At 35.4% G+C, this 13,570-nt stretch overlaps 1 protein-coding gene across 1 annotated transcript in view; it reads left to right on the forward strand.

Moving 5' to 3' along the window:
- LOC149783535 (uncharacterized) overlaps window positions 1–13,570 on the forward strand; it is a 73,059-nt gene that overhangs the window by 25,431 nt on the left and 34,058 nt on the right. Inside the window, exons 6-8 of the mRNA XM_089931797.1 lie at window positions 2,986–3,219; window positions 4,511–4,554; window positions 8,573–8,656. Coding sequence (XP_089787923.1) covers window positions 2,986–3,219; window positions 4,511–4,554; window positions 8,573–8,656 — 362 coding nt within the window. The remainder of the gene's footprint in view (window positions 1–2,985; window positions 3,220–4,510; window positions 4,555–8,572; window positions 8,657–13,570) is intronic.

The following is a 13,570-nucleotide window of genomic DNA, read 5'->3' on the forward strand; positions in this document are numbered from 1 at the left end:
CCCACAGGCCGCATGCGGCCTGCCAAGTCATATACTATGGCCTGCAAAATGATTGGCGTCACAAGGTGTCATGAGAGATAATAAAGGCAATGCGCCCCTTGAGCCATTGAAAATGTCCTCATGTGGCCCTCAGGGTGGTTTGAGTTTGAGATCCCTGAGTTAAAATCTATTTCAGAATTTACACAATTATGATTTTTTAATTGAAGGTTTACCTGAACTAATTACTGCTTGAGTTTACCTGAACTAATTACTGCTTGAGTTTACCTGGACTGATTACTGTTTGAGTTTACCTGAACTAATTACTGTTTGAGTTTACCTGAACTAATTACTGTTTGAGTTTACCTGGACTGATTACTGCTTGAGTTTACCTGAACTAATTACTGCTTGAGTTTACCTGAACTAATTACTGCTTGAGTTTACCTGGACTGATTACTGCTTGAGTTTACCTGAACTAATTACTGCTTGAGTTTACCTGAACTAATTACTGCTTGAGTTTACCTGGACTGATTACTGCTTGAGTTTACCTGAACTAATTACTGCTTGAGTTTACCTGAACTAATTACTGCTTGAGTTTACCTGGACTGATTACTGTTTGAGTTTACCTGAACTAATTACTGCTTGAGTTTACCTGAACTAATTACTGCTTGAGTTTACCTGAACTAATTACTGTTTGAGTTTACCTGAACTAATTACTGCTTGAGTTTACCTGAACTAATTACTGTTTGAGTTTACCTGAACTAATTACTGTTTGAGTTTACCTGGACTAATTACTGTTTGAGTTTACCTGAACTAATTACTGCTTGAGTTTACCTGAACTAATTACTGCTTGAGTTTACCTGAACTAATTACTGCTTGAGTTTACCTGGACTGATTACTGTTTGAGTTTACCTGAACTAATTACTGCTTGAGTTTACCTGAACTAATTACTGTTTGAGTTTACCTGAACTAATTACTGCTTGAGTTTACCTGAACTAATTACTGCTTGAGTTTACCTGAACTAATTACTGTTTGAGTTTACCTGAACTAATTACTGCTTGAGTTTACCTGAACTAATTACTGCTTGAGTTTACCTGGACTGATTACTGTTTGAGTTTACCTGAACTAATTACTGCTTGAGTTTACCTGAACTAATTACTGTTTGAGTTTACCTGAACTAATTACTGCTTGAGTTTACCTGAACTAATATCATCAGTTTGAGAGATATACTAGCTAACCAATATACATACAAATCAAAATATATGTAAATGTAGATAACAAAATGCAATCAAAGCAATGTTTCAAAGTAAAGTGAAACTCCTCAAAAGTGAAAACCCTTAGGACTAAAAGATTTCATCTGTTCCGAGAAGTTTTCACTTTGCTGAGATTTTTGCAGATGTAATAAAAAGTCTTTTTCTAAATGCTTATGTGACCACAGAGAGATAGAGACTATAATCACAATAACATCAGTGTCTGTCTGTCTGCTTTAGATTGTACAACATTAATAAGCTGTTATTTATTACATGTATTTTTTATGTATTTAAGGAAGAATCAGCTGAATAACATATGTTCCTTCCAAAAATCACATCCTGTCACATAAATAAATACAGTTGTTTCACATAGAAATACAGTCCTTTTCTCAAGAATAATCTTGGGAATGTAATACAGTACTTTTATGATTTTTCTCTCCATCCATGGGAATTATAAATAATGCTCCATAATTTATAATGTTCACGGTTAAATAGCCAGGCTTGAAGAAGGCATGAAACATGTCTGTTTTTTCTTACATCATTCTTAAACTAATAAGGCTTGTGTTAATGGTTTCCATTTCTTGTGCTTTAGACAGATAACACTCAACCTTAATGATCGCAAAGATTTTAATCTCAGTATAAGATCTTAAACTTTAGGGTCATTGAGTGAATTTAGAGTTTGTCTGTCTTTGTTGGCAAAGCATCAGAAGTGAGGCCACGTGCCTAGTTAATACAGCCATGATATGTAATTAAAAAAACAAGCAAACAGTGTTCTGTTGATGTTGTATAAAAAACATACCATCAGTCATAATTAAATAATAAACAAATAAACAATCTTTCTTAAATGGCATTTAGTTATGAACAACTCACCTTAAAGCTGGCTCTTTTCTTGGGTGCAAAGACTTCAGATTAACCTATTGTCAGCCCTAATCTGTGTCAGCATATGTGTTCAGTATTGTTTTAACCTTGTGTGCCCTTGGGACATTTTCACTGTCTTTGTCTCACAGATCAGCCTGCTACAGTACTTATAACTGTAATTAATCTATTTCAGTGTGAGTCAATAATATAGCAGCTAAACAGTTTTTCCAAGTTTGAGGTTTATTTTTTTGGTGGGGGTTAAGTTTAAAATTTAAAATTGGGATTGAAATTTCTTTTGACATTCAGAGTTTATGGTTTATTTTTCCTTAATTAATATCATAATTTTCTCCAAGTAAATTGAAACATTTACTGGGAGAAAATAATATATTAGTTAAGAAAAAATTAGGGACAAAAAAAATCAGTCTTGAAGGGATTTCTGTACAATGAGGTTTCAGTTTTGAGGAGTTTCAATATATATATATATATATATATATATATATATATATATATATATATATATATATATATATATATATATATATATATTTGACATGTAATCTACTGGTTGAAAGGGTTGCTGCTTTAAGGAAACTTGGCTTTTCCTTTGGATATATCCATATTTGGCATTTCTAGGAACCAAAGATTAATATCTTGGCACTGTGCCAGAAAGTGCAACAATATTTATATTTATTTAAAATACAGCTATGGAGTTACATAGCACTCAGTAATTGATAATTTATGTATTAATTTGTTTTTCTGTGTAGCCAGGGTTTTATAGGTATTAACTATACAGATGTCATAGCTACAAATGATCTCATTTATCAGTTTTAAAAAGTTTTAAATAAATAATTTTTTAGCATTATGAAATTTTAATATAGATTTATGTTTGTATATTGTTTAGCATCATCGTACACTCAATGGGTACATCCAGTCCTCAAGTCACATGTTCGAGCCAGACGAATAGAAACCTCTTCTTACAGACACTTGGAATTGTTGCCAAGCAGTTGGTCAATGGAGATGAACCTACACATGTACCAGTCAGTATCACCAGACTGGTTACCTGTTCACAGCAATCTGAAGCAAGCACAGAATTTGGAGGAGATACAGAAAAGCAGACATTTCTGATTGCATCCCAGTGAGTGCACAAGGATTTTGGAGTAAACTTATATTTTATCCATTTCTTCCAATATTATTCAAAATGCATTTTTTTCTCATTTCTTGTGATTTTTTTAATTGTTTTAAATTCAGCTTAAAATAAGAACATACTTAGAGTGATAACAGGTACTTAAAATAATAACAGATACTTAAAATGATAAAAGATATTTAAAATGATAAATACTAAAAATAATAACAAACTTCAAATGATAACAAATACTAAAACAATAACAAATACTTGAAATAATAACAAACACTTAAAATAATAACAGATACAGCCGTACTTAAAATAATAAATACTTAAAATACTTAAAATGGTAACAAATACTTACATTAATAACAAACACTTAAAATAATAACAGATACCTAAAATGATAACATAATTGAAATAGGAACAAATACTTAAATGATAATAAATGCTTAAAAACAAATATGTAAAATGACAACAAACATCTCAAGATAATAAATAATAACAAATACTTAAAATTTTAACATATACTTGAGAGAAAGTGTAGAAAATGTAGATTTTACTGTATATTGCTTTTCAGAGCATTGCAGATGATTTCAACTCTGTGCCAGTCACTATGAGTTTTACTAGTAAGTTGTAAATAGGTATTGAGTTTATGTCGTGCTGACTCAGTCCTAGCTGTACAATGCAGACTATTAGTTTGGGTATTCAGAAACCCATAAATAATGAAGATAAATCCGAAAAGGGTAAAATCCTTATAGTGCCATGTTAAATTTTTGACATAAACTCTTTTTTCTTCAAAAGTCTAACACATTCTCAGAAAGTGCATCATCATGGTACTTGTCCCATGGTAAAATGGTAGCCACCATTAATCCCTTTTAATGACATGCAATAGGGTGCAATGGGCCTATTCTGCACCCCTAAGCCCCCTTGATGGGGGAGGGGGCCACTTAAAATCTGCTAGTACACCATAATAAGAAACTATGGATAATAATTTGTAGGACTACAGAAAATATTTTTGGTGATGGCTAGCGCTTCATTGCTAATTTTAACATACTCTCTAATAATGGTTTACAAAAGCCAGTTTGCAGACGCAAAAATGTAAAACCAAAATGAAATAAAATAGATACATGTGGAGAACTTGATAAATATGGAAAGCATTTTGATGAGAGCTGCCCATTTTGTTTGATCCCTTGTGGTTATTTATTAATTGCTTGATCCCTTGTGGTTATTTATTAATTGTTTTATCTTGGGAAATGCTAATATGTATATTGATGATACTCCTTTCTTGTTTATATTTCAGTTTGAGTACAGTGTATGGATTTGGTGGAGGAGAACTAAGCAAAGGTACGGCATTTGAGTATTCTGTATAGGCTTTTTCGGTTACTGATATATAGTCCTTGAGTGGGAAACTCTTCAGCACTGACTTTCACTTCTTGGGACTGTCAACAATAGCGTTCACGCAACATTTAAAACGGGTATCTAACTGGATGAATATTTAATCAAATTCCTTACAAATGTTTACTTTCCTCAGATTCCCTAAAAATGTGTAGTTTCCTCATATTCCCTAAAAATGTGTAGTTTCCTTAGGTTCCCTAAAACTGTGTAGTTTCCTTAGATTCCCTAAAAATGTGTAGTTTCCTCAGATTCTCTAAAAAATGTGTAGTTTCCTCAGATTCCCTAAAAATATGTAGTTTCCACAGATTCCGTAAAAATGTGTAGTTTCCTCAGATTCCCTAAAAATGTGTAGTTTCCTCATATTCCCTAAAAAAATGTGTAGTTTCCTCAGATCCCCTAAAAATGTGTTGTTTCCTCAGATTCCCTAAAAAAATGTGTAGTTTCCTCAGATTCCCTAAAAAAATGTGTAGTTTCCTCGTATTCCCTAAAAATGTGTAATTTCCTTAGATTCCCTAAAAATGTGTCGTTTCCTCAGATTCCCTACAAAATGTATAGTTTCCTCAGACTCTCTAAAAATGTGTAGTTTCCTCATATTCCCTAAAAATGTGTAGTTTCCTCAGATTCCCTGAAAATAGTGTACTTTCCTATCTTGACTTTTAGGATGTCAAACCATAAATTACCTGTTGAAACCTTCAGAATCCTAAAATTCCATATGAAGAAAGAAGATATATAAAATGTCAAGATAAAACACAGGTTACATCCACGACTTAAAACACAGGTCACTTCTAAGATCTAATACACAGATTACTTCTAGGACTTAAAGCACAGGCCACTTCTAGGACTTAAAACACAGGTCACTTCTAGGACTTAAAACACAGGTCACTTCAAGGACTTAAAACACAGGTCACTTCTAGGACTTAAAACACAGGTCACTTCTAGGACTTACTAAACAGGCCACTTCTAGGATTTAAAACACAGGTTATTTCTAGGACTTAAAGCACAGGTCACTTCTAGGACCTAAAAACATAGGTCACTTCTAGGACCTAATACACAGGTTATTTCTAGGACCTAAAACACAGGTCACTTGTAGGATTTAATACACAGGTTATTTCTAGGACCTAATACACAGGCCACTTCTAGGACTTAAAACACAGGCCACTTCTAGGACTTAAAACACAGGCCACTTCTAGGACTTACAACACAGGTCACTTTTAGGACTTAATAATACAGGTCACTTCTAGGACTTACTACAAATGTTACTTTTAGGATTTACAACTCAGGTCACTTCTAGGACTTACAACAATGGTCACTTCTAGGACTTACTACACAGATCACTTCTAGGACTTTCATAAGCTGAACACTTTTGTGAGAACACTTTTTATACCATCTATTCTTAATTAAAAGTCGAGACCTAACTGCAAACAACAGAGACCCTGGTCTGCTATCACATAATGCACCAGCATATCAGGGATTGTGTTTTTCTTCTTCTACTGTTTCCTCCTATATTATTGCATAGACTGGGATCTGCTGGTATATTATGTGATGGCAGACTTGGGTTCATGCAGTTTGCAGTTGGACTTAACTTAATTAGCAAGAACTTGATTAGAAAGTACATACAGTATGTTTTGAGGAAATTTTCCATCGCTTATATTAAGTGACTAGATAAGGAGAAATTTAGCAGGTTGTTTCCATACAGAGTGTATTAATCTGATGTTCCAACCATTTCTTCCCCTAGCAAACCTCTACACCTTACCATATTGGAAAGTACAGTAAACTGAAAATATATTGACTGTTTTTCTTCTCATGTCTGAACAACTGCCACTGGTTTGTACTGTGTTATTCAGATGTTATGGGTGTAGTCAAGCAAACAACTGCTACTGGTTTGTACTGTGTTATTTAGATGCTACTGTGTTATTCAGATATTACTGTATTATTCAGATGTTATGGGTGTAGTCAAGCAAACAACTGCCACTGGTTTGTACTGTGTTATTTAGATGTTACGGGTGTAGCCAAGCAAACAACTGCCACTGGAATGCACTGTATTATTCAGATGTTAGGGGTGTAGTCAAGCAAACAACTGCCACTGGTTTGTACTGTGTTATTTAGATGTTACGGGTGTAGCCAAGCAAACAACTGCCACTGGTTTGTACTGTATTATTTAGATGTTATGGGTGTAGCCAAGCTAACAATTGCCACTGGTTTGTACTGTGTTATTTAGATGTTACGGGTGTAGCCAAGTAAACAACTGCCACTGGTTTGTACTGTGTTATTCAGATGTTACAGGTGTAGTCAAGCAAACAAATGCCACTGGTTTGTACTGTGTTATTCAGATGTTATGGGTGTAGCCAAGCAAACAACTGCCACTGGTTTGTACTGTGTTATTCAGATGTTATGGGTGTGGCCAAGCAAACAACTGCCACTGTTTTGTACTGTGTTATTCAGATGTTACGGGTGTAGTCAAGCAAACAACTGCCACTGGTTGTACTGTGTTATTCAGATGTTACAGGTATAGTCAAGCAAACAACTGCCACTGGTTTGTACTGTGTTATTCAGATGTTACAGGTGTAATCAAGCAATAAATATATTATTCATGGCAGCAGTATGTCAGTGACTTAATTTCACATGCTGTATATGCTAGTGTGATAACTTAATGTCATATATTTGTATATGGCATTATGGCAATGAGTTAATACTCACCTACTGTATATGGCAATAAGGCAGTGACATAATATCACATAGTACATTTGGCAGTATGCCAGTGACTTTATATTATATACTGCATATTGCATTATGGCAATGACTTGTTATCACATACTGCATAAGGCAGAATGGCAATGACTTAATACCACATACTGCATATGGCAGTATGGTAATGACTTAATATCGCATACTGCATATGGCAGTATGGCAATGACTTAATATCACATACTGCATATGGCAGTATGGCAGTGACTTAATATCATATACTATATGTGGCATTATGGTAGCAACTTAATAACACATAGTGCATATGGCAGCATGGCAGTGACCTTATATCACATACTTTATATGGCAATAACTAAGAAACATTTATTTAACTTTTTGTCAACCTTAATTTAACGAATTCCATCATTTGACCTTTGTAGCAGAGATTGTGAATATTTAATCTTGTAAAACAATAATATTGTTATAAAAAATGCTCAGTCACTAAAATGAAATCAATGGGGAAATTTCAAACAAATTTTGATTTTGAATTTGTTTCTTTTATGAGTAGGGACAATAGTTATTGATGGGTGAAGAAATGGTTGTGCATTTAAGTGGATGTTGAATTCCACTTGCCTTGTGAGTTCTCATGGACATGGAGGATTGAATTCCACTTGCCTTGTGAGTTCTCATGAACTTTGAGGATTGATTTCCACTTGCCTTGTGAGTTCTCATGAACCATAAGTGTTGAATTCCACATGCCTTGTGAGTTCTTATGAACCTTGAGTGTTAAATTCCACTTGCCTTATGAGTTCTTATGACCACTGAGTGTTGAATTCCACTTGGCTTGTGAGTTCCCATGAACCTTGAGTATTGAATTTCATATTGCATTGTAAGTGAGATCTCATGAACCTTGAGTATTGAGTTCACTTGCCTTGTGAGTTCTTATGAACCTTGAATGTTGATTTCCACATGCCTTGTGAGTTCTTATGGCCGTTGAGTGTTGAATTCCACTTGCCATGATATTTCTCTTGAACCTTGAGTGTTGAATCCACTTGCCTCGTGAGTTCTTTTGCACCTCGAGTGTTGAATTCCATATTGCCTTGTGAGTGAGTTCTCATGAACCTTATGTGCTGAATTCACATGCCTTGTGAGTTCTCTTGCACTCTGTCAGTGTTGAATTCTGTATTTCTTTGTGAGCAAGTGCTCATGAACCTTTAGTGTTGAATTCATTTGCCTATTAAGTGAGTTCCCATGAACCTTGTGTGTTTTGTGATTATTGCAGAGGGTGATGCAGAGAAGAAAAAAAAGGACAGTGAGATTGCCTGGAGTCTTCTAAATCTATCGGAACAGAACAAATCCACACAAGGTATAATGATACATTTTTTACATTTTTATTTACAGTCACTAGTGATTATTGTAAACAGTAAGTTTATTGGTTTCAAACTGTAGCATTATTTGATTGATCTTGTCGTCCAGATTAAGATGACTGGTGTATAATATGACTTTAGCGACTTAAACATTTGAGTCAGAGAGAATGATTTTTTTTTTGTTTAATAGATGGAGTAACTAAGCTGATAGACTGTATCTTAAACTTTTTGTGGAACCAGGACAATAACGTAATTTTGATTTGTCAATGGTTGGTATGATTGCTTAACAAGACTAGGCACTATGGATTAGTGGTTGGTACGATTGCTTAACAAGACTAGGCACTATGGATTAATGGTTGGTACGATTGCTTAACAAGACTAGGCACTATGGATTAATGGTTGGTACGATTGCTTAACAAGACTAGGCACTATGGATTAGTGGTTGGTACGATTGCTTAACAAGACTAGGCACTATGGATTAGTGGTTGGTATGATTGCTTAACAAGACTAGGCACTATGGATCAGTGGTTGGTACGATTGCCTAACAAGACTAGGCACTATGGATTAGTGGTTGGTACGATTGCTTAACAAGACTAGATACTATGGATTAATGGTCAGTACAGTTGCCTAACAAGTCTAGGCACTATGGCTTAGTGGTTGGTATGATTGCTTAACAAGACTAGGTACTATGGATTAATGGTCAGTACAGTTGCCTAACAAGTCTAGGCACTATGGCTTAGTGGTTGGTATGATTGCTTAACAAGACTAGGCACTATGGATCAGTGGTTGGTATGGTTGCTTATTAAGACTAGACACTATGGATCAGTGGTTGGTATGATTGCTTAACAAGACTAGGCACTATGGATCAGTGGTTGGTATGATTGCTTATTAAGACTAGACACTATGGATCAGTGGTTGGTACAATTGCTTAACAAGACTAGGCACTATGGATTAGGGTTGAGAATTCCAGCAACAAGTTTTTGAGCAACTATGAATTTGCTATGTTAAATGTTTTTACAAGGTACCAATTTCCTGACTAAATATTTGTTTTTAATAATTTTTACAAGGTACTGATTTTTCTGACTGTGAATTTACTTTGATAATTTTCACAAGGTTCCAATTTTAATGAAATGAATTTACTATGATAATTTTGACACATTACCAAATTTCACTGATTTCCTAGCTGCTACAAAGCACAGATTTAAATACCATGTGAAAAACGATCTTTTTGTTAAATCCATCAATTTAAATTACCACCAAAAATGCCTGAAACATTTAATATTCATGACAGCCAATATACAAAGTTAAATGAATTCACATTAACTGTTCCTTATACAGTACTCCCTCATTATACAGCAACCCAATATAGACAGTCCATATATAAGGTGTGCGTTTATACTCAAAGCTGCCATAAATGGCATTACAGTGAGGCAGTACTGAAATATGAATCAGAGAGATCTTACCGAGACCTGTTGTTATTGGTTTGGGTGAATGGAAAATTCAGATCATGCATGGTTCAATAATGTAGACACTACTGTATTGAAAAACGTGCAGGGTGATAGCTTTGGATATAAATACATGGATAAATAATAGTGTTGTAAATACAGATCTCCACTCTTTTCTGCTTGTCCAACCCACCAACAAAATTTGTGCCTAGGGTCAAGTCCCTGGGTAAAAGTAGACTGGCAAATTGTAGTTGCATATTTAAATTTCTTTTTTATGCCCATTAATTGTAGATACAGTTATAGGTTGGGAATGTTGATCTTTAGTTTCCGACTTATGACCCAGTGAACAGTCCATTTTGAACCAATATTCAACAAGAGACCAAAGTCCTCCAGGGCAGAAATTGACCCAGAAATTAATGCTGGGATCAAGTCACTCCTGACAGCTAACCCAGAGATTAAGTCCCTTGTGGTAGGAATTGAACCAGAAAGCAAATGCCTTGGGGTAGAAATGATGCTGATATCAGTGTCAGTGGTATATATAAATTTGTATTATCTTACCCAGTAAGTGTATACACCGCTCCCTCGATAACTCGCGCCCGGATAACTTGCGATCCCGCTTATAACGTGGTGTCCGTCTTGGCTCCCGATTTTTTCCAGAGAAAATGTATTTAAAATATCTTTAAAATATGCTGAACATGAAAAAATTACGATAAGAGTTGATAAATTCTTTATACGTTGCTCGTTTCATCTTCGAAAATGGTGATTAATGCCCATAAAAATATGATCCATATTTTGAAATTTGCAAGTTCTAAAGAAGAATTAATTTCAGAGATCTCGAAAACGCTTAATTACGTGTATTTGGACGCCAATTTTTGATCTGGGATGCAGAAAATCACTGAGGCGGGAGTCCTCCGTACGCATGTAATAGGTGCGTGGGAAAATTCAAAGATTTGTCGGTCCTATTTCAGCCGCCTGCTTTGTGGGAAAATGTGTTGATCAGTTAACTGTGCTGATATTTACAATGACAGAATTCAGTGACTGCAACACTCTTTGATGTCCTGTTGCCATCTTATAAGAGTACGTTACAACAAAAAAAAAAGAACATGATGCAACAGCTAGGCGGCTAGTTCAAAGGCTTTGACTAGCGGCCGAGTGAGAAAATATACTGATATTTAGTGATTGAATTCAGAGGCAGAAAGACCCAGTTTTAAAATCCTAGCGAGACCTCTGTTTAAAGATATCATATATTATGTAAGTTTATATGATAAATAGTTGTCAGTATACTGTAAATAAACAGTCTGGTGAAATAGCGATCAATGAAAACTTCTGGTAAATGCTAACAGGTGGCAACAGAGAATGAAATAAACACCAATTAAACGTCTTCCTGTGTGAACGTCACGTTCTAATCCTTTAATTCCGTTTCAGTGTAAACATTATAATCACAACATATTCTGTTCATTGAAAACATGAAAAGAGTCAATCGACCGTCACATCAAAACTCGTGAGTACTTCTGTGAGAACCTAATTACATGTACATGCCGACTTTGTTTTGATCAACAACTTGGGGAAGTGTTTGTTGCATTAAAAAAATCAATTACAAGAGACCTCGGGTGCTGGATTAAGGGTCTTGGAGCTGCCTTTGACGTAAAGCAAAACAGTAACAGAGACAACGACGATGATAGTGACTTAGAATGTTTCAGTGAAACTGATGTCATTAATGCCGAGGCTGTTTGGGAGAAATTTGTACAGACTCGTGGTCCTGAGATGGGCGTTTCTCTTGATGATATGGAGGAGTGGATTTGTGCTGACAATGATTGCCCCACAGCCGAATACATGTCAGATGGAACTATAATTATTTCTATAGCGAACAAATTTGCAGCAGAAGACGATTCTAACTGGAGTAACACAAGTGTTGAAAGTGATGCAGACGCAGATGTTGCGCCCCCCACCCCTCTGCACAGGAAGCAATCAAATATTTTGATATTGCCATAAGGTGGCTGGAGACCCAAAATGTTGACTACATAAAGCTCATGTAGTTGAGAAATCTGAGGGATTTTGCTCAGCGGCAGAGAAACCAAGGAGTAACACACACACACACACACACACAAATAACTGATTTGTTCAAAAAGTGAATTGATATTTGTCAAGCGTGGCACAAACGGCAAGTATTAACTTGTTCTAATTTACATTGTTTTAAATTTGTAGACCAATTAAATATGTTAGTACTGATTAACCCTTGTTTTTTTTTGTTTTCCATTTTACTTCTATCACATTCAAATCTATTTACCTATCTATTGTTCGATCGACACTGTTTCTCTAAAAGAATCGATCTTTTGTATATACAAAAACGTCTAATTTGGATCAAACAATAAAACTAGAATGTATCCTATTCAGCATAAAAATTAGTGACGTGGTACACAATGTGTGAAGTGGTACACATGTTAAGCGAACGGAAACCACGTGGAATAATGTTTTCGATGATCGCCTCAATATACTGTAATTTATCCTGAAATTAATGTTGTCCTATGAGGAAATAATAAAGTACACCGTTATGAAGAGATATTTATTAACATTTAATCTCAGAACGATTATAAAGTGAGTATTCAACAATATAATCTGCCTACCCCCCACCCCTTATTTCTCCGTTATGTCGTCAATCACTTTATTGGTTTTGGGCTTATTTTATAGGTCCCTCGATAACTCGCGCCTCACTTATAGTGCGGTTGATGTTTCTGGACCCCGTTGTGCGCGAGTTATCGAGGGAGTGGTGTATATTGTTGTTGGGTGGGGTTTTAATGTCTCTATTACAATGCGTGTTATAACCCTGGGGCTTCATTCCTGGTGGAAAAGAAAGATCCAGGAGCAAAACTTCAGGGGTCCAAGTCTACACTCAGGATATTGATCACACTAGCCAATTCAAACAAATGTGAGGAAAAAAGCTCAGGAGGTGTTTTTTGAAATTTATGTTCAATCATCCCTACCTCAGGGATCAAATCACTCTTCTAAAAAGTTGGCATTATCTACACACATGGTACTATCATTAATCCAAGTTTTATGTGTCACATTTTAAGGTGTTGGAGAAATTCAAGGAATTTAAGTTTATGTACAAGCGAATAGATGAATGTACTGTATAATATAATCCTGCCATTCTTTGAAAGTGTGGGGGTAACAATTACTCATAAATGTAGCACTTGTTGCTTTTATTTGGATTATATGAGTGTTGTTGTTGTTGTGGGGTTTAATGCCATTTTTCAGCACATGATAGGTTATGCATGACGGCCAGTATTAATGGTGGAGGAAGAACCTGGGACGACCCCAGGAAGAACCACCGACCCATTAGAAGCTACTGGCAAGCTTTCTCACACACCCATATTAGCCGAATCCTAACTCGAACCCACACAGACAGAGGTGAGATGGCAGTGATCTGTAACTGAGAGCGTTTTAGACCACTCGGTCACTCGGGGCCCC

The sequence above is a fragment of the Sinohyriopsis cumingii genome, chromosome 14, assembly GCF_028554795.1.
Source record: "Sinohyriopsis cumingii isolate HCF-2022 chromosome 14, ASM2855479v2, whole genome shotgun sequence".
NCBI lineage: Eukaryota > Metazoa > Mollusca > Bivalvia > Unionida > Unionidae > Sinohyriopsis > Sinohyriopsis cumingii.